General features: G+C 41.6%; 1 protein-coding gene across 1 annotated transcript in view; it reads right to left on the bottom strand.

Moving 5' to 3' along the window:
- Positions 1-21641, bottom strand: part of kcnb2b (potassium voltage-gated channel subfamily B member 2b) — a 98561-nt gene extending 76920 nt beyond the window's left edge. Inside the window, exon 1 of the mRNA XM_085362958.1 lies at positions 21057-21641. Coding sequence (XP_085219084.1) covers positions 21057-21641 — 585 coding nt within the window. The remainder of the gene's footprint in view (positions 1-21056) is intronic.
- Positions 21642-21988: the final 347 nt, after the last annotated feature.

Genomic DNA, 21988 nt, shown 5'->3' with positions numbered 1-21988 from the left:
AAGTTAGAATACATAAAATAGCATACAATTTGGGCTGACAGGTTATATGTGGTCTCCTTCCCAAGGGATAGGTAAAACACAGGGCTGATTTCCCTGCTGGGTAAAAGAACAAGAGATAGGGGGCAGGCGTGTGGGTGGATGCCAGAAAAAGCGACTGTCATCGAGGGGGAAAGGAGAAAGTCAGATAAAGTAAGAGGTTAGAAAGAGGTGAAATGAGAATAAAAATGGGGAGAAACATCCGTTTTTAGCTAACAATTTTAAACCTCATCAACACATTCCAGATCACAAACTTCCCGATATGTGTAGCATCCCAAACCAGACCTGACACGCTTACTTGGCCTTGTTTGTGCTTGTACCTACTGTACATTATGCTCTGTCACAGTTTCTGCTCAGTCGGCTAAAACGAAACATGTCCCCTCATGTATAGATATATTTATATGAACAACATAAACTCCGAACCTCATAATACGAGCCACAAGTCAGGTCAGGTGAAAAAGTGTTCACACAAAGCAGAGAGACCTCTGTGATGGGAGATTCGTGTCAGTTCATTGATAGCTGATGGGGGAAGCTTTTCCACCAAAAGAACATATGCTCTGCAAAAAAAAAAAAAAAAGTGCCACACTTCAATGCACAGGCTGAACACACAGGGTCATTAAACATTTAGCTCATTTTCCAGTGGCCAAGGAAGGGGGAAGTCACCAGCAGCATTGCCAAATATAACATTATTTCATTTGACAGCAATATTGATGAAACTTTTAGATTGAGCCGAACATCAAGTAAACTGAGTTAGGAAATTATTTAGGAGCTATTGATTTTCAAAATTGTGTTTTTCTTCCACAGTCAGTCTACTATGTGGCCTCACAATGAACACTGTGTGAGGCAGTCTCCAGCTGAAGGCAGCAGCATTAGAGGAGAGGAGCCCTGAAGTTATCAGTATCATCTCACAAATAGGAGATAGCCTCCTGTTACGGGCACAGAGTCACAACCTCAGCCACAGCGCCGTCGCTGTAAAGCTGTGTCGACTCCACTTCTTCATAATAGGCTTTTATCCCTCCAACTGCTGCAGTCTGTTACTGTGACACAGTGTAGCTCACCTCTCGCTCTGTGGCTGTGGTAGTTCTAGGGTTGCCAACTCCCTGAAAAATAAATAAGGGACACCTCGTGGCCAGGGCCGGGCGACCCAGTTGTCTTCACCCTTCCCAGTGTGGTAGCTCTTTTTTTGTGTGTGAAATTATTTTTTTAACCCTTTGACTTGAATTTGATTTAAGTAGATGTGTATTCTTTGTGATATGAACACATGTGAAACAAATGATCATTTAGCCATTTATTTTTAGCTCAAAATGACAACATTAACACAATAAAACAGGTCTCCTTCTTAAACAGAAGCCTGTCATGCTTAACTTTTGAGAATAAAAGTAAATCTTTCTTTAAAAGAACTCTGTCCTGCTTAACTTAAAATAATAGAAAACAATAGAAAGAAAAACATTCTTGTAACAGTGCACATTTAGTGCATTTAGTACAATCGGCTTCAGTTGAAATATTATTTCAGCTTTTCTAATGCTAATCAGCTGCTCCTGTTTGTAAACCCGCTTGTTCCCATGATTACGCATCTTAACTCATCATCATTATTCATCTATGTATTACTTTTATGTATTAGTCATCTATTTGTTGTAATCATCTATCCTTGCAGTTGTTTATTACACAAAATAAATTATATTATCACACTTCTGGCCACATAGCGCTGATATTCATTGCACATGCCCATATTAACTTTTTCCAGCCAGGTGTTTTCCTTTTCCCATTCTTCCCTTTCTCTGAGGGGAACAAACATTGCTGCTCTAATGCTGGGCTCACACTGTGCGGTTTTAGGCCCATTTTGAGCCGATTTTTGACCGATTTTGGCCTTCATCGTGCATCGTGTAGTATACGTGGGGTAACGAGAAGTGATTAACACCTCACGACCAGCTCCCGATCATCAATCGCTCGTGAGGGTCTCATCACAGCCGCTCACACTGCTCGCGCGCAAACACGTAAACGTTGGTGTAAAAGATGGAGCAGCACGGCTGTGCAGCGTGTGATCTGGACACAAGCGATGGAGGCACAACTTGTAGAACTTTGGAAAGCTCATCCGAGCCTTTTCGATGTGGCATCACAAAATTATCACGACCACAACAACCGTGAAAACAGTTGGATTTACACTGCTGCTCAATCACAGCTGCCTGATCATGTTTTTCATTAGCAATTTAGCAAAGTTGATGGTGGTGGTGTGTGTGTCTGTGTGAGTGTAAGACGGAGAGAGAGAGAGCGCGACAGATTTTCTGTTATAACCTTCGTGTTATGGAGGCACAGTGTGAGCACTCAGGTCGCATCAGAGCATCGGGCGGTATAGTGTGAGACCTGCATCGTGACCTACCAACTTCTAACCCCTGCGAGTCAATCGTGCAGTTTGAGCAGGAGCTGAATAACGTGACTGAAAAAATCGCACAGTGTTTGCCCAGCTTTAGGTGTACTGTCGTCCGAGACTTGCACCGCCGTGTCGGCGTTTGTTTCCCTGTTGGCCATGCTTCTTGTTGTGGTCATCTGTTGTCTTCCGGTATTTTCTCCGTAAGCGACCTTTCCTCGACCAATGAGATGAGCGGTAATCTGAATTGTCATACTCGAATTGTCATAAGTGTGCTGTCAGCTCATTGGTCACAAAGCAGGAGAGGGGCTGGGAATTATGTTTTCAAACAAAGCGTTAATTCCATTAACATTTATAGACTACTTTTGATTCTCACTGTATTACGGGACAAAGTGCGTCCCTTATTAGCTCAATACGGGACGTGTACTTTTGTTTCGAAATACGGGACGATTCCGTATTTTAAGGGACGGTTGGCAACCCTAGGTAGTTCCCTGTTGTGGCTCCGTATTTCATTTTTTTCCTTCTTACCCCAAACTTCCCATTTATGTCTGCTAGCACTTTGTTGCAATTCAAGTAAATGTCGTGTCCATCAATATTTTATATCAAAGTGCATCCTTCTTACTAACTTCTTTAGAATAAGACTTCAGTGTAGCTGCCAGACACAAATGAATGTGTTCTCAAAGCACAAAGCAGATATGTCTAGCTAACAAGGTTGGAGACTTCATGATTACACTATTTAAGTTCAGAGGAAAAAAAAACTGTCTCAGCAGAACTGGAACTCATCTAGAGTCCATGTTAAAGAACAAAGGAAATGAAGGGAAATTTGTTTGACATTTACTAGTTAGATGGTATTTAATGTGTTCTTGTGAATGGAGCTCACACTTTCTGCAGAACACTTGAATTGCAATGTGCTTCAAATGATGCTGCCCATGCAATGTTCTACATGACTGGCTGCAGAGTGCCACATTTGCACTCCTACACAGTCAGGCAGGCATGCAAACACGCTATACGTACATGCAAGCAGTGTGCGCTAATGTAATCTGCAGGCTCTGTACACTGTGTCGTTTGGCACAGGCCCCTGCGGGGGCCAATAGGAATGCTCTTATACATCGTCTATTACAGCAAGTAAGTGAGCTACGCCTGCTGAATACAGGCAGAGATGTGACCACGCATGCATGGAAAAACACACTGCAAAAGCATAAAAAGAAATGGACCCAATATATTTTCAAATGACTGTATGTCCGAAGAACCTTTTACAATGATGCAAAATCCACAGTTTCTTCAATAGTCAACCACAGAATGCACATAAAGGAAAAACTATGGTCATAGAATATAAGGTATGATTCAACATGCCAATGACTCGGAAAATCAGGCAACTCAAAAAAATGTCCATTGTGTTAGTAAATATTTTACCTCTATTCTAGATTCAACATTAACATCAGTTTAGAAGGCTGTTACATCCCATCCATCCATCCAACCATCCAACCATCCATCTTCTTATTCAATTCAGGGTTGCAGGGGCACTGGAACTGACCCCAGCTTCCACTTCCACTGGGCAAGAGGTGGGGTACACCCCAGACAGGCTGCCAGTCTACTGAAGCACTGAGACAGGCAAGAAAAACTTTCACGTTCGCATTCACACCTTTGGCCAATTTAGAACCACTGGTTAATCTAACATGGATGTCTCTGGATTGTGGGAGGAAACTGGAGAACCCAGGGGGAACACACAAACTCCCACTACACAGTATATACTTGCATCAGTATTTACCTACATCAAGCAAAAAAGCCACTTTTATGAATAAACCATAAAATGAGATGTGCAAGTCTTGTCAGATATGCAAAGTATGTTATATATTGCATGTAGATAAGCTCTGTTTTACTTTTACAGTTACTATAAAACCAAACTGATGCTAGAAAGTTGTGCAAAATGAATGATGAAAGGTAAATAGCTGATTGATGTTTGCATGTGGGGTTTGACACTACAAATTACTGTTTTCAGATGACTTATGTAAGTCATCCGACCCACTGTTAACATTAACATACAAACCAATTCCTTCTTTAAGTCCACTTTTAACCTCTCCCCTTGCTGAATTTTTCTACAGAGACAGAAACGTTTCCTCCAGATTAGATTGTCAACCTCAGCAACCCATACCGTCCCTACGTGACTCCAACCCTTCCCCATTAAGCCTCTCCCAGCCAGGCCACACAGGCAATCGTTTTAATGAGCCCACCTATGGCCTATTTGGACTTAATCAGATTTATGTTAGTGATGCTAATTGATTCCTTGCCATCACGAGCGTGTGATTGTTGTGACAAGCAGGCGACTGGGACGTGGCAGCTGATACTATGGAACAGGGCTTTTAATTTCTGCCCTTAGACTTTGCTGTGCCGTCACAGAGGATTAAGGCAGCGGCACATCAGGTTGGTGGTGTGTGTGCTCGTCAGACAGACACACACAAGGCTGGATTTATACCTCGCCACGCCAGACTTAATCCTTGCAAAAACACAGATTTTGGCTTTCAATTAGAAAAGAGTAATTTGTGGAATTTTTTTGTGTTCAGTAAGACAAATTACACCACTATGATTAAATCAGTGTGACTCTTACACAAGGCAAAATGGTAAACATTTTTAAATTAATATTTATTAAACTTTTAAACTGTTAAGCATAAACAACATTCCTCTGGCACAACTTTCCACTGGTAAAGTGTGTTTGCTTCTCCAGACACATTCCTCTAACTCGGAGGAGATCCATTGGCTGTATAAACCTGTAAATGAGAGGGTTACTCATCTCAAGAAGAGAAATGAAGCAGTGCTAAAGCAAGCCAAAATGCAAACAATAACAAAAAAAAGCAAACAAATTTTGTATGTAAAATATTTCAGCATGCAAATTTGACTGTGTATGCTTCAATCTTTGTAGAATCCTGAGATAAATCTAAAGCGGTAGAGAGAATTGAAATGAAACTGGAAAATGTTATGTTTTTTTCTTCTTTTTGATTGGATTAAATTGTCCTCAGTCAGAAGTGCCTTCATCCCACATAGCAAAACTGGTCTGGCCTGGATCTGGCCCACACAATGTGCTTACACATGGCCCACATACCGCAAAGAATGATAGCGATTTGGTGGCCCAGATCTGGTTTGCCAGAGGTGGCCCACACATGGGCCAGCACAGGGCCAGTTGCAGACACACTGCTGGCCCTGTGCTGGCCCAGAACAGTTTAAGCTCTGGCCCCAAATGTCAGCCTAATGACAAATAAAATTTGAATTTGAATTTAATGTGTACCTTAAGCAAGCCATGTAATAACAACATGTGCCGGAAAATAATAGTGCAAAAGGAACATGTGAAACTTTATTCAGACAGTAAATAGACAGATTCTTATGCTTTTTCTACTCTCCTGGATTACTCAAAGTGCTCTATACAACACTCACACACTTTCTCTAAACTAAGGGCTTCCAAACTACATTCATACACATTCACACTCCTGACATACAGACTGGAGGAGCCAAGGATCGAACCACTAACCTTCCAATTAGTAGGTGACCTGCTCTACTTCCTGAGCTACAGCCACCCGGTGGTAAATATGAGTAAACCCTCACTAGGTTTTGGATAAAGTGTACACTGCATTTGAAACGTTGACTACCATAGCAGTATAGTATTGCAACATGGCATTTGGGTCTTCTAACTAAAATAGGAAACTAGGAACATAAATAGTGCCATCATTGCCAGACCTGGCCCACATCTGGTTGACATACATTCTGCCATGACACCAGTCAGTCAGAAGTACCAGCTTGATGCTGGATCCGGGCCAGACCCGTTTTCTATGAGCCTGGGCCACATAAACCAAACCACAATCGGGCCAGATATGGCATGCCATCACATAAGCAGTGCCATCTATGCCAGACCTGGCCCATATCTGGATGATATACCACTTACCATGCCAGAAGTCAGCCAGCAGTGCTGGCTTGACATCACATCCGAGCCAGACCTGTCTGCTATGTGGGATATACACTCCATTGGAAATGTTTTTCCAGCTTTCTGTTGTCCATTTTTGGTAAACCATGTTAATTTCTTTTTATATCTGATAGGGGTGACACCCAGTGTGGTCTTTGCTGTAGAGTATCTACTTCAAAGTTCGATGTGTACCACATACCTTGGCTGTAATGAGTCAGTATTTGAGTTACTGGTCCTTTCTTATTTGCACAAAGCAGTCTGGCCATTCTCTTCTGACCTCTGACATCAACAAGGCATTTTCACCAAGAGAACTGCTGTTCACTGGATATTTTCTCTTTTCTCTGTAAATCCAAGAGATGTGTGTGTGGAAAAATCCCAGTAGATCAGCAGTTTCTGAAACACTCAGACTGGTCCACCTGGCACCAACAACGATGCCACATCCAAAATCATCTATTTCACCTTTCTTCCCCATTCTGATGCACTGTTTGATCTTGAGCAGGTCATCTTGACACACTCAGGTTCTTGAATGCATACCTTGATTGCTGCCATGTGATTGGCTGATTAAATATTTGTTCTAACGAGAAGTTCAACAGGTGCAGTGGCTGGTGAGAGTATGTGCACATGGATCTGTGCTTAACAACTAAAAATAAGTATTAGTCTGCAAAAATCAAAGAAATGCAAGTGAAATTCTGGTCCCCAGGTCCTGAAAATTTTAATTTGGATTTATATTAATTCAATTCACAATGTACTAATCAAAACACGTCTCACACGTTTGTACTAATTTTTGACCATCTGCATCTACAGAAAAAGTCACATGAAACAGGACAATACTGCACACAAAAAAAGAGCTTCCAAACAAATCAGCTGTTCAGGTTCTTAAATGCAAGCTTTAGTTATTTCACCAAGGAAACACTGGATGGCCTTGAATTTGATCAGAGGAATACACACACAGACAAACAAATCTATACACGCATACATAAGATATTGCCTCTACAGTATGCTCTTATGCATATACAGCCAAAAGGTAAACCTTCAAGTGCATCACTTTGTAAATTACATTGCCTCCGCTGAAATTATGTTTAAAGGGCACGGTTTCATCGGCTGTGACATGTGAAGAACGAGAATGAGTGCGTACTGAAACAATAACAGATATGAGTCATGCATCCAAATGTGGACGAATCAATACCTTACTTGATCTAATGCTTCACATTATAATCCGCATTAGCCTTTGCCCTTTCATACTGCAGCTATATGTTTAAATGAGACCTCTTAATCTTTCCCTGTATTTCCAACTAGTGAAGAGAAAATCAAGGTTTTAGTGTGTGCATGATTACAAACGGATCTGTACTCCTCCATGTGTCGTAATGTGGTGACCTGGCAGTTTTGTTGGCATTTTTTAGAGATAAGCGTCTCCTTACTTCTGCCTCTAATAGCGTCAAAATGTAAAGAATTTTAATACAGAGCTTTATGATGTCCATCTGTTGCGTGGAATTAATTTTAATGCAGCTTTTAGGAGGTTAGTGTCACTCAAAAAGGGCAGAACTGTTATAATAATAATAATAATAATAATAATAATAATAATAATAATGATAATGGATTGGATTTATATAGCGCTTTTCAAGGCACCCAAAGCGCTTGATGGTATAGTTGGGGAACGCAAGAAGACAAAAAACGTGAGAATAGCGAGACTGGGAACGGGACAAAGGCGGCTGCTCCTTTGCCTCGTATCACCAGTCATCCATCAACATTAGTATTGTTATTTGCTTTTAGACACCTTATTCATTACCTTGTAATAGGAGGCAAAGCTAAAAATGCTTCAGAGTCTTAGGTGGCCTTTAGATACTGTCATGCTACTTAAGGGGGATTTATTGCAAAACAAGTATACTTTAAAAATCTTTATTTGGGCCAGTGCCAGGGAACAGTGGCCAACGCCAGTAAGTGTGGGTGCGAGGCAGATTAAAGATTTACAGCAGGTTTGGCTTATCCTAACAGAATATGTGGCAAGTTCAGTGAAAGGCAAAGGGGAAAAAATGGCTACAAGGTGACATTTCAAAACATAAGCGAGAAATATGCATCTTTTCTCCTCAAATATTCTTTCTGCTGAGTCAGCACAGACTTCATTTACTCTTTGGGGAACTTGACCTCTTTTATTTGCACACGGCACCTACTCAAGTCATTATTATTACTTTATAAATCCGGGGACTTGAATAGCTCACGTGCAATCTTCTGCTCATATTTAAAGTGTTATGCACAATCAAAACACGTCTCACACGTTTGCTTGTTTGGGGTAATTTATGAACACCCCAACACAGTTTCAGAAAAAAAACAAAGAACAACTTAAACTCCAAAAAACACAAGTGTAACTTACTAGGTTTTAAGACTTTGTGAGATAAATCTAATAATATCAACCCACCACCTGCTTTTGCCTTCTGGCTCCTCCGTGATTATCAACCTGCCTGCATGCGCACGGCACCAGAAAAGATGAGAGGAGGAGAGGCTGTGCCACTGCTGACAGACCTCACAACGCTATTGTGTGTATGTGAGTGTCTTCAAAAAAGATTCAGGGGCTATTTTAACTCATAATTCATACTTATATGTAAGTAGTAGAAAAAATAACCCAAAAGAGCCACCCCTGTTGAAGCCATTGTTGCATGTATATAACCTTGCTTATATTCACGATGTTCATGTTTTAAAAGAGATATAACACAATATAATCAGATCTAAATGTTAATCTTCACTTTCAATTCAGAGAGAGGGAATTCCAGCAAAATGTTAGAGAATTTGCACTCTAACAGTACTGGGTGCAAAAGCTTCCTGCTATGCTTGCTCTCTATGCAGAAGCAGTAATGTTTCTAATAACTCTGAAAGATGGTGTGTACAAATTTTGTAGTTTTACAGCACAGGCGGGATCCCACCATCACCCTAATCCATCTGATATCTTATTTTTTTTGTTTCCCTTCCTGCACTTTAAAGGAAACAAGTGATTTGGGAGCAAGGGTGAATGATTGCAGGACACTAAAGTATGATGCAGGGCAGAGAAAAAGAGGCAAACAAGTATATTTTACACAAGAGATATGGATAATCAAAGGAGGCCGTAACGAGAGTCAACTTAATGGTGAGCCACTGAAGGCGAATCGCATGAAGGAAGGAGCTGAGATGCTGTAAAAGTAGCACCAAGTTCGGAAAAATAAACAAAGGGATCTAGACATAAAATACACAACATTGGTCACAGCTGAGGGAGAGAACCGGCAAACATCAGAAAGGCACACAAGTCTAGAAGCAGCACTGTATTTCATTGGCCACTGACGTTGCATTGTTTAAATAAAACGAGACTGGTGGACCTTTCAGCACACCGGTCAATACCTGAGAGTCACCCTATCGATTGGCAAGGTGCTGGCAAATGTCAACACCCAAAAGACCAAAAGTCTTTCCAGATCATGCAGATGGAGAACAGATCCTTCCTGAGCTGGCAGCAGCACATAAAAACACCAAGAAAAATTGTGCTGTTATGTCTCCGACAGCACTTCAGATAAGGCACAGATTTATTGGGCTTTTAGACTTTAAGATGAATGCAGACCTCTTTTAAATGTTTGCCTGCTGACAGTGGAGAGCAGGCATCTGCACCTACACACAGGGATACTGTTAAATGTGACATAGGTCACGTGGTCTGTGTGTAGTGTGTGTGTGTCATCGTCCCTGTGTGCACTCTGACCAGCCGGGGTCACTCTCTTCATTGGCACTAAGCTGATTACAATCACACTAGGGAGCCAAAGAGCTGTATCAAGGCCTCTTGTCACTTTGCCTCACTAGATACAAACTGTCCATTCCTGCTGAGGGCACATTAGTGATTTGTGTAAATGACTTATTGCTTCCATGAATGGCCTGGGAATTACATAGGAAGTGCCGGATGAACGAAACCTCGCCATCCCTCTTTGTAACTTATAGAGTCATGCTGCGCTTACTGTATCTTGTTGTGACAGAAAATGGAAATAAAGTATTTAGATTAACTTTCTCAGTAAGATGAAATTTAAGCATTCAAGCATGTAAAGCAAAGGAAAGTTACTGTGGTCAGCAATAAGGCACTCTGGTGGTGAGGCAAAAGATGTGGGAGGCTTGCGTCGAGCACGCAATATAATCATTTCTTCTGTCACTTCCTGGAGTGCGGGGAGACAGCAAACAGCTGGCAGCACTTCCCACAGAGACGCCAACGGCATGATGACACAAGAAAAAAAAAGTGATAAAAAGAGGGAAAGACGGATATGAAAATGAAGGCGGTCCAACAGAGGAGCTAAAACAGGAAAAAGACCGAAAAAAAGCTTAAGACTGGAGAAAGGAGGAGGTGGTGGAGATGAGGGGGAAACCCGTTTGCCCGGTCACAATCGCTTCTGCTTCATCAAGCCAGTATCCATGAGGCAACGAAGGCTACCAGGTTGCTTCAGCCTCGCTCTGTCGGTTTCCTTTTTTTCTATCAAGTCTTCAGAGGATCCTTCATAGAGCAGAGATTTCCAATACATCTCCCCTGTCTTGCAAAATCAAGCCCCTCTTTTGTTACTGATGCTCTGGAGACCCTGTGATTGCCCTAGACAGGACTTTCACAAAGGCCAATTTCACTGCTTTACTAAGTTTTGAGCAGAGGATAACACATTTTTAAATCTCGGCATAATTGAAAGGCAGTGTTTTCCCTGAATATGTGAAAATGTGAACTCATTTAAATGCTGCACTGCAAAATAGGAAATAATATTAGTGTCAGCGAGAATTGTTAAAGCATCTGTTATAAATGATACAAGCAGAAAATTAAGGAAGACACCTAATTGGAAAAAAGAAAATGATCCCAGTGGGGGGAAAAAGTATTTTGAAGGCAAGTTTTAATCAGTGAGACGTGAACCGTGCTGAAAATGTAGAGCAGAAGCATTTCCCTTAAATTTGCATCAGGGGTTGGCTGTGGGGGCTGAGGTACCAGCTGCTCTGCCTCACACACAGCCTGTATAGAGATGAATTGCTCCCTGGGTGTCGATAAGTCACCATGGCACACCATGGTCACCATGGAAACAATGCAAACACAGCATTTCTGAGGAAACAAGTAAAATGAAGTTGATTACACACTTCTTTCTGACTGAAAGGACTCTTCCTCCTTAGGAAATCCCCTCTTATTGTCAGGATTTTCAATGCATATTCAATGTTTTTGTTTTTTTAAAAGCAGCGATTCTGCTTTTATGGCACCTCAGATATCCAAAAAAATACTAAGACAATGCACAACTGCAGTTCCTGAAGCAGCCACCTGAGGCTGTTCTCAAAAGCCAAGCCAATCTCAACGTATCTATCTATAACAAATTTTCCCTTCATAACCGCTGAACTGAGCTAATTATTTAAATGGTGTTAAGGCTTAAAGTTATGCATAGGGGTATTGTTGCTTTGAGTGACTGTATCCAGTACGCTGCGTAGATCAGGACAATTAAATCAAATGTAATCAAAAGCGACACTCAGAACCTCTAACTAATCTCACCCACGTTGGTTTTTCTGGGTTTTTTTTGTTTTTAAATTTTGTTAATACTTCCTCTGTTATGAAGCCTCACTTGTAAAACATTGTGAAATGTCTCATCAGGTCACTGAGCAACTCTAGCAGATTCTATCAAATAAAAATGCAGTACTTGGAAACATTTTTACCAAACAGAAAAACTAAAAAGCTAAAATAGTTTCAGGGACCAAAGTAATTCCACAAATCTGTTCCTATACACAAGTGCCCAAAAATATCCCAGCTGTAGAAGTTGAGTATTTACAGTACAGACGTACTGAACTAGGAGTGAACTAGCTCTAACTTTGAGCCATGTGTACTGTTTGCAGTGTTTTCGTGCGTTTCTGTGTGTTTAATTTTATGAAGCGTTATAGGCTGTTGTGAAGTTCTTATAATAATAATGTATTCAAAAAGTCCGCTCTTTGGTTATGCAGAGTAAAATAGTTTTTACTTTTATGTTACATAGCACCATACAATCTATGGATGAACCTTGCTAGCCATTCTTGCTAAAGTTAGCTGACAACTCTGGATCCCACCCTCTCATCTAAATGCTGTCCAAAATAACGTGCCTGGGGTCACTTAATAATATCTAAGAGTCACAACTGGATTTCAAACAAACAGTGGGTGATATCTTAATTTATACCATACATCTGTTTTCTAGGTAGAACCAGCAGCATACTGTCCTGCACTCAGGATGCACTTCTCTGATGACTGGTAGTCAGTCACACACATGAAGGACAGGGGCCAAATATAAACACCACAATGAATACTAATGCACTCCCATGTCAATGCTCCCAAGATGGAACAGCAAGAAGGATCACAATTCAGCTTTCACGCTGCAGGGAAGTAATGACAGAAATGTGGAAAGAATGGAAAAACAGAGCAGAGAGAGGAAAGGGCGCGGGAGGTATATAGGAGGAAATGGATGATTGTAGGGTGAAGGTGATAAAAAGAAATGTAAAGGGAGGCTATGAAGAGGGTGGGGAGACTATTAAATGGTATGGAGACAACAGCATCTCACTCGCTGTGTTGTGAAGCCCATAGAAAGCTGGCTCAGCAGCATTTGAAGGTTTTCAGATAAAGAGGTGTGTTATTGTGTGTGTGTGTGTGTGTATTGCACATAGACGTGTCTGCTTGTGTGTTTACTGAGGGCAAAATGCGTGTCTTATTCAATGTATGTGCAGAGATTTGGAAGACTGGCTGTGAGCTCAGCATACACAATGTGTGTGTGTCTGTGCAGGGGGGACTACTGGAGCACGTAAAAGAGACCCGATGCTCATAGCATTTAGAATGATGACTCTCTTCTCGCACCTGTCGTCTCTCCATCTCTCCCTATTCCTGATCTCTACTGGGACAAGAAAAAAGAACAACAGACAGGGTGAGCAAACTTCCCTGAGAGACAGCAGTGGAGGAAACAGGGAGGAGATGAGGAAGGCAGGAGGAGGAAGGAACATATTAACCTCTTACTCTGGGCGTCACTCGAGCTGCCAGCACTGGGCAGCGCTAACCCTCGTTGGTGGTCCATATGCAGCCACTCCCAGCATTTCAGTGGGGTTTATGTAGGAATTTGATGGCAGTCAGATCTGAGGTATGCCCTGTGCAACGTGGAATATATGGAAGAAATTGTTTATTGCAGAGCTTTACAAAGCTTTGCAGCAGAAGGCAGCTGTTTTTGGCATACAGACTCTTACCCACTGTTGCGCACCACCTGTCGTGTACAAAAAGGCAAGAAGGAAATGCTAATGATGTGAAACATTTGGCAGCCAGAGAGCCAAATAGTTTCCACAGCAGCTGGTAGAGACCAAAAATGAAGCAAAAGGGTAGTAAAAACAAGTTAGATTTATTATGACACACAGAAAAATTTAATTAGAGCCCAATCAATACAGTGTTTTTAGGACTGATACAAATACTTTTTTATTTTCGGTACTCCAGTAATTTTCCAATATTCCATTTTTTTTCTTTCAGACACACAAAACAGTTATGTGGCAGGGGTGTGGTCTGGCCTGTTGCAGTGGAGGGGTGTTACAGTGAGCTCTCAGGGCAGTGCCGTGGTGTGGCAGAGAGGGCAGGTGTGACCGCTCTAGGTGATCCTCTTCTTCTTCTCTGTATGCTTAAATAGTGACGGCAGGGACGGAGAGGAGGAGGAGGAAGTAGCTGCTCCTGTGCGACTGGTGCCAGAACATCAAAATACAGTTGCTTAAGCGAAAATAAAAACAAACCTTTAGTGCATGAAATCCAGTGTGCGTGTCGGGTTCTTACAACAAGTTATTTATTTACTTGCTTACACGACGTCCGACTTTGCTCAGATCCGCTGTTTGTTGTGTTCCAAACATGGTTTTCCAATGGGAAAGTTGCAGCGTGCCCTCTGGTGGAAAAACTATGCAACATCAACACTCGTGATATGGTTGAAGGGTGTTTCTTCCGTCTCTTCGTTACTTTTTAAATATTAATATATCGGTTATTATAAATGCTGATACTGATAGACTGGAAAGTAGCTACCAACTAATAGTATTGGCCTGTTGATAAATCAATTAGGTCATTGTCTAAATAAATTTTTCTTCATTGTTCAAAGGACAGCTATTGCTCCAATTTTTTTTTTGATTTAAAGTAAAAAAAAGAAATTCAATTTTTGTGGTAATAATTTTATTATTCTGCAATTAAAGTATAACATTAGGGAAATTTAATTGACCACTCCCTCTAATATACTATCACTATACAGGGTAATTTATAAGTTAATTTATTAAATATAAAAATAATGGAAGAACAGTATAGCTGTACCAAGCTTGCTCAGTTGTAGGTGAGGTAGTAAACTGAGGGTATAATAGCACAGTTACTTAATAGACTTCAGCTATCCTCTCACACCATCTGGCCACTCATTAGCTTTGGTTTGTATTGACCTTGTTGTTTATGCTTTAGACCAATGCTTAAAAAAGAGGATTTGCTTGTTGATCTCCTTTTCTGTATTAGTTAAATTGTGTGGCTAACATAGTGAGGATTAGACGTGCCTTACGAGTTTCACTTAATGATGTCTTCATTCATGAATCACTACACGCATGGTCAACTGCAATTAGCCGTAAGACAGGCGCCTGGGCTCTTTTGGGATGCCATGGTCACTGAGCTGCATTCAAACTGTAATTCCTCTGCACGCAAAATCCCACTGGTGATCATAACTAAAGAAAGCAGCACTGGGTTGTCACAGAAGTGTGTGTCACAATAAACGCATACACTGATGGAGGGGAATTTTTGAAATAAAATATACAGCAACAATTTAGTACTGAGACAGATGAACTTTATGTGCCGTCCCCCTATTTGTCTTCCCCAACCTCTTTTGCATCACTATACACGTTCCCTCGCAGATACAAGGCTTTGTTTGGATCAATAAAGAACTGCAGTGTCCTAACCTCTGGGATACCTCTGCTGTAAAATCCACATGAGAGCCAGTCTGCCTCTTAGCAGTGCAGGATAATCTGACACAAGCTCAATTTTCGGGGTATTTCAAATTAAAAATTGCTTTTGCGTAATGAAATGTCAGTGTAATGTTATCTGTGTGTATTTTATGCCACACTTACCACTATTTCTGTTCATGTAGCGGTCGATTACAGCAATCTGAGAAAATCAAACACACCTAAGGCATGAGTGTAAACCCTTATAAATAAATGCAGTATTACATTCGAGCTGCAAAGCAGGATTTCAGAAGTTTTAATGCAATTTTATTCCTACAGAGCCACGTGAAATGACCCTGTCAACAGATGTCATAGTACTCATCAACGTGGAATGCTTTTGTTAGGAAAGTTGATATTTGCTGCTTGGTAACATAACTATAAATTCAGACAGCACTAACAAAACAAAGGACAGTGGAAAGTACTCTACTGCTTACAGCGCTAGTGCCATTTGTTGTCCATGTGTGGAAATTCATGTTTAGAGTGATTAAATAGCAGAACAAACTGGTGAGTATTCAATGTGCATACAACAAATCAGCCACTTCTCAAAGAAAACAATAGAAGACACCATCAAAAAACGCTTTAAATGAAGGAACATAAGCACTTCTTTTTATAGATGAAACTGCTCCAGAGTATATTTTGAGGGAATGAAAATCCATTGCTTGTTATTGTCAGGGCTCTTGCAAAGTTCTTGTTATCCCCAAAACAATATTTGATCACTGCACAAGTGATCGCAGCCAAAGATCATCTCAAAAATTATATTTTGTTGCAGGTGACATAGAGAGAGAAGAAAGGCAGTGGTGGAAGGGGTAAAGTTTTTCCTGGAACATCCTGATGACAAATGCTTCTGCCTCTTCTCATGGCGGGACTATAAGAACTCATGCCACCTATAATCTAGCAGGTTCTTTCTTATCTGATTATGAATGCTGGGTAAAGAGGATTTAGGTGCTGGTGTCTAAATGCTAGGCTGTACTGATTAGAGGCCTGATGGAAGGCTTATGCAACGAGGAGACTACACGAGGAGAGAAGGTGCGCTCTGCCCAAATGACAAACTCGCTCCGGCTATGCATCCTGATAACTTCTTCAAATGTAACACGATAACTCCCATAGATTTGAGTTACCATTACTTCCTGTACATGGATGCATTGCTTGAAAAAACAAACAAACTTGGAGACAAAAATAGTATTTGCAAAGTCAAGGTCGGTATCAATCGGAGAGGCTTTTCACAACATAGGTAAAAAGTAGCTAGAACGCACATATTTCCCCAACAAGCTGAGTTTTTGTCAATAATATGCCAGCACTTATATATTTAAACTTCTGAGAACAGACCACGAGTCAGGCAGAGATGAAAGAATGATTATGAAAGACAGATTAGCGGGTCCACCTGCTGCTTGAATCTGACACGGAGAACGTTTGACTTAATGCTGACGAAAGGCCACGCTCATTTTTCCTTTCCCCGTCTCCACTCATCTTTGACTCAGGCAATATCAGAAACTCCATCGATGTACACACAAGGCCAAATGCTCACTTCAGTGCTATAAAAGCCTGGAAGGAAACAGATGGATGGACGGGAAGGGGTTGTCTGCACTGATGTGAAACAACGGGCGGCATCAAACGCCGTGGAGTCGTGCCACAACAGTATGCTAATTGAATTTGCTCCTATCACATCCAAAGCTACGCATTAATATTGTCACTTCTGCAGTCTCACATGTCCCGTTCTATATGCGATTCTATAAATGAGCCAACAAAGCCAAACAGGCAGTGTGTACTGTGGATTTAGCGCACCACATTGAGACGGATGATTATGACAACACTGACATTCACACAGTGACATTTAGGATGCGTGTTACAGTAAGGTATTTTGTTACAGCTTCCTTATACGGTGTCATCATCATCATCATCAACAGTGGACCGACTTTGGCTGCTTCCAAGCGTGGGAGGACCAAACAGCACAAGGCTGCGCCCATGCAGTCCCACTGCTTACCATTTCCACTAGCTAGACTAGCTTATTAGATAAAGGGGAGAGTAATGTTGCACATCCACATTAGGAGCAAGCATAGGGCTGGACATGGCCTGTGTGTGTGTGTGTATGTGTGTGTGTGGGTGGCTGGCTGGCTGGCTGGGTAGGGAGGGTGGGGGAACAGAAAGAAACACTGATCTCTTTAAAATGCTCTGAATCCTCTGCTATTATTTTTCCGGGGCTGCCCATATAGACTTTCTCTTTTAGAGTCACTGGTGTATTAAAGCTCTAATACTGTGCATTACATTATTAATATTCTAAAAGGTTTAACTGCAAGCACTGCATGAAACAAATCAAGATTAAGAAAAGATGCTGCTCTTGCATACTGCACTATTAAAACTGAGCACTGTATGCACCCATGTCACGACTAATAACAATAATTTTTAATATTGACTAAACCGCTAAGATCTGTAGCAACTGTTCGTTAACATCGTGATACTTATTACACGATTTGGTTTGGGGGTTTTTTTTTGCATACCATTGTGTTTATTTGAAGGCAGAAACAAATGTATTGGAGCCATCTAATCACATTTTCCATCTCACTGACAAAAAACACTTCAAGTGGAAAAACACAGGCAGGTTACAAACTGCATGCACAAGTTACATTTGCCCTCTTGGCATCATGACTGTTAAAGTGCATTTACACAGAGAGACATCAAGGCAAAAATAAATTCATATTTCCCAAAGCAATCCAGCCATTTTAATACGACTTCCTTGTGCAAGCTAGTGTTAAGAATATTTGCTGTAGAACTATACCCATGACTCATTATAAACAAAAAAGGTCGGGGCAGCACTAAGTCCTTCTGGCTCAATATCAAGGATGACACGTTCTACCGGATTACAAGAAATTATAGCCTCAAGGAGGGAAAAGATGCAAACACCATCTTAGGTTTTATTTTTCAGAGCACAACTGCCACTAAATTATTATATACAGTATCTAATTGACAAGTAGAGATAATATAAAAAATGTATATACGTGTGTGTTTGTGTTTGTATTTACAAAGAGAGTGCAGTGACAGCATTTTATGTAAGAGGTGGAAACTCTATTATTTGCATCTATACTGATTTACTAAACAATATTAACATTTACAAACAGGTTCTTTTAATTTTTTGCGCTTGATATTAAAATGTACCGACTGCACCTCTGTTTAGAAAACAGCGCAACTTTTTGTAACTCCCCATAAAGCTAACCACAACTACGAGCGCTCACACACCGTTTACGAAATCTGTCCCTTACATGTGTGATTTAATTCAACTCGCACTACAGTGCACGAGCCTGGAAGATCTTTTCTTCTACATGAAATTCTCGCACGCCAAACACCCGACAGTGCCCTCCCGTCCCACCCACCCACGCGAGAGGGCACTAAACCAAAAGTCACAGCAACATTAAGAAGCCACCGCACTGCAGAGTGTTCTCTTTCTTTGGACCATTCATAATTCACTGAGAAAGATTTGCAAAGATCCAGCTCAGCATCCTGAGACGTAACTTACATGACTTCATCTCTTACATCACTCTCTCTCTCTCAGGGCTTTCCTTTGCCACTATCTTGTCCACCGCAGCTCTCCCTTCACTTGTGGCTCTCTCTAAGCACCTTTTTTTTCTGTTTTGGTGCAGTGTGTGCTAGGCTTCTGCCTTTTCCCTTCCTCTGCCAGTGCTCCCAAAGCATGAATGAAATCCTGAAAGAATGAAATCCTAAATTGATGGACCCTCCTGAAAAGGTCGGCCCTCTTATGCGTTACCTTTATTTAAGGGCAGAGCAGGCCAGCGGTAGCATTAAGTGTCAGACTGGGTTCCTCGTAAATCTCATAAAGCCTGCTTTACAGAAAAACAAAGAGAGTGAAGGGAAGGTGTATATTCTATGCCGTAAGACTCTGTGATTGCATTTGACAAAGGGCTCATATTGCTTTGAATAAAAGCACATTGCTGTGTACCAGGCTTGTAATGGCATTTCCCTGGTAAAGGGCTTTCAAGGCACGTACAATATGTGCCCCATAAAAGGCTTCCCTGACCTCAGGGAGCTGCCATCTGACAGTCCAGCAGCCCTGGCAGGTTATTTCCAAATGTACTTTCAACTGCAGATAACCTTAGTGAAATCACAAAGCCGAGGCATTAGAGTCACATTCAAGCTCGTCTTGCAAAGCAGTCTGCAGAACGTCAGTGCCATTTGAATTAGGGAGGAATTTCCCTTTCAGGTTTCACAGGCTTTCCCCGTGCAATAGTGTACAGGTCAGCAATACGTAGACGTGTCTGACTAAGGGACTATACTTGGACTTATCAGTTTAAAATCCACACACATATCAAGTTACTACACTGCTATCACCAAGGTTTGCCTTAAATTAAATATTGCCAGCTCTTTAATTAACTTAGGTGATATAAAGCTTCCCCCGTTGAGGATGAAATCAATCATCGAGGTGAGGCGGGGTCCTCGTCAGTCACATATCACTAGTTGATGTGTGGGTAAACAAGCTATATGGATATAATACAGGAAGGCAGGAGAAAAATAAAACATCTATAGCAGCCTGTAAAATGAGCTGAACTTTATGCATTGAGAGTCATTACCATTTTTTGCCATTTCAAAGCTGAATATTGCGCCATAATTTTAGCACCGGGGGTCTAAAATTGAATCGAGCACGAATTCCAAACTGTCCCAGTCGAAGTGAAACAGCTTTTGCTTTAATGGAAAAGGGCTCAGAACAATGCATCATCCAACGTGCACTGTACAGTACATCCGACGGGGATGATGTTTCTTGGGTCACGCACGCAGGTCCCTGTGTTTATGATCCTCTGACGTGGAATATAATCCCGATGAGCCCTGCCCCGCCTGCACTGCTTGATGATGGGATCAGGATACTAAATTATCAGTGATTGGATTTCATCAAGGCTGACCATCCTAATTGAGGACTGAGTGAGGGTGGAATGAGAAGGTGGAGGAGGAGGAGATGTCATCGTTTTACAAGGAGCAGCCATGACAACATGGCAAGACAGTCACTTGATGTCTGTAGTATTTATCATGTTGATTCGGGGCATGAATGAACACGGGGCTGTATGCGACTGATGCAGCATTTTTCTAAACATGTGGAAAGGTGGGTAGCAGCTGCACCGATGACTACCTCAGCCCTCAGTCACACCAAATAAAGATGCCTTTATTTATATACAAGTATTTATAAAACAGGGCTATAGAAACTGTATTTATCGATACGTATGCAAGCACCTTATGACATTTTCCTGACTCACAGTTTGACTGAGAAAGAAGTACATCTAATCAGTAAGACTTATGCATAATAGAGCCACATGAGAATATATACTTGTACCACTCTGTCCAAGAAATGTACCGTTTTACAAGCCATGAACAGATGTGGTCTATTTTATCCAGGCAAAGAAAGCCAGACCAGAAGCTGACACTTCTACCGATTATTTCATCAAAGCAAATGAAGTCAAACTCTTTCTAGTTCAGTGATTCCCACTCATACTAGAACTGTGCGTTTTTACTTAAGGATGATTTTTCATCCCTATATTCTGCTTTTCCTCCATCCGTACAAATTGTTATCCAAAGACAGCAGCTTTCACTACATTTCAAACCGATGAACTCATCAGTATTTTTGTTTTTACAGGATAGATCTGGCCTTTGATAACCATGTCTGCAATGTGTTGTGATCCAGGGAGCATGTTCAGCTTTGAATGTGAACATGAAATGTGAGACGGTGTGATCGCACTTCCAGTTTGGGTTTCCTACCTTGGCAGCCACTGAGGAGTTGGGTTTCTCCAGGAGATCCCACAGTTTCTTCCTCTTGTCCGGGCAGCAGGTGTTATCAAACTCTCCCTCTCCCTCCCTCTCCCTCATTGTCTCTGCCTCCCTCCGCAGTTCCTCATTCATCTGCTCTTTTTTCTGGTGGTAACGGGCCTGGCAGCAAGACTCCAGGTAGATCTCATCAATACCCCAGTAGTCTAACTCCTGGCCAAACGACAGGGCGCACATCTCCTCCATCATGTGCAACTTGCCTGTGCGGTAAAAGTTCAAAATGGAGGTGAAGGCCCCCGGGTGCCGATCGAAGAAGTATTCGTTCTCGTTCAGGCTGTAGTCGTCACAGATTTCCATCAGGGACTCGTGGCTGTTGCACTCTCGAAGCTTGCCAAGCCGGGTCCTGGGTAGCCGATCCAGGGTCCGCCACAGGACTTCATGGTTCAGACCCCCGACGTTAAGGCGGACTCTGTGGGAGCGGGCTTTGGTGCGGATTATGTCGATGGGCTCAGGGGGAAGCGAGGGAGCAGTTCGGATGTTGATTGGCTTAACTCCGATTGGTCTGAGTTTCTCAGCCATGGTGATGGAAAAGGAGACTTCTGGGAAGATGTTAAACTGACCTCCTCACCCCCCCGAAATATGGGAAAATAATTTAAAGCTCTTATGTCGGTTATGTTGGCTCGTCTTTAGGCAAGTCCCTCCATGGCTGAGAAAACAAAAGAGAGAGGGTGTGAGATGAGTGAGTGACTGATGGCACATTAGTTAAATCAATTGCAGCATCAAAAGAGACACATTTCACCTCCAAAATTAGAAAACAAATGCGATCTCTTCAGTTGGGAACCTGTTACTTCATATTGTCAAAAAATAGCATCAGCCGTGCAGCGTTATTGATCCCACATTTCTATGAAGGTGTTAGGCAGAATCAA

This window comes from Diplotaxodon limnothrissa, linkage group LG9, assembly GCF_057381915.1.
Source record: "Diplotaxodon limnothrissa isolate DT_005_m linkage group LG9, D_limnothrissa_male_GT1.1, whole genome shotgun sequence".
Taxonomy (NCBI): domain Eukaryota; kingdom Metazoa; phylum Chordata; class Actinopteri; order Cichliformes; family Cichlidae; genus Diplotaxodon; species Diplotaxodon limnothrissa.
Note: the sequence above shows the minus strand (reverse complement) of the source record. Positions and strands in the feature narration are given on the sequence as shown.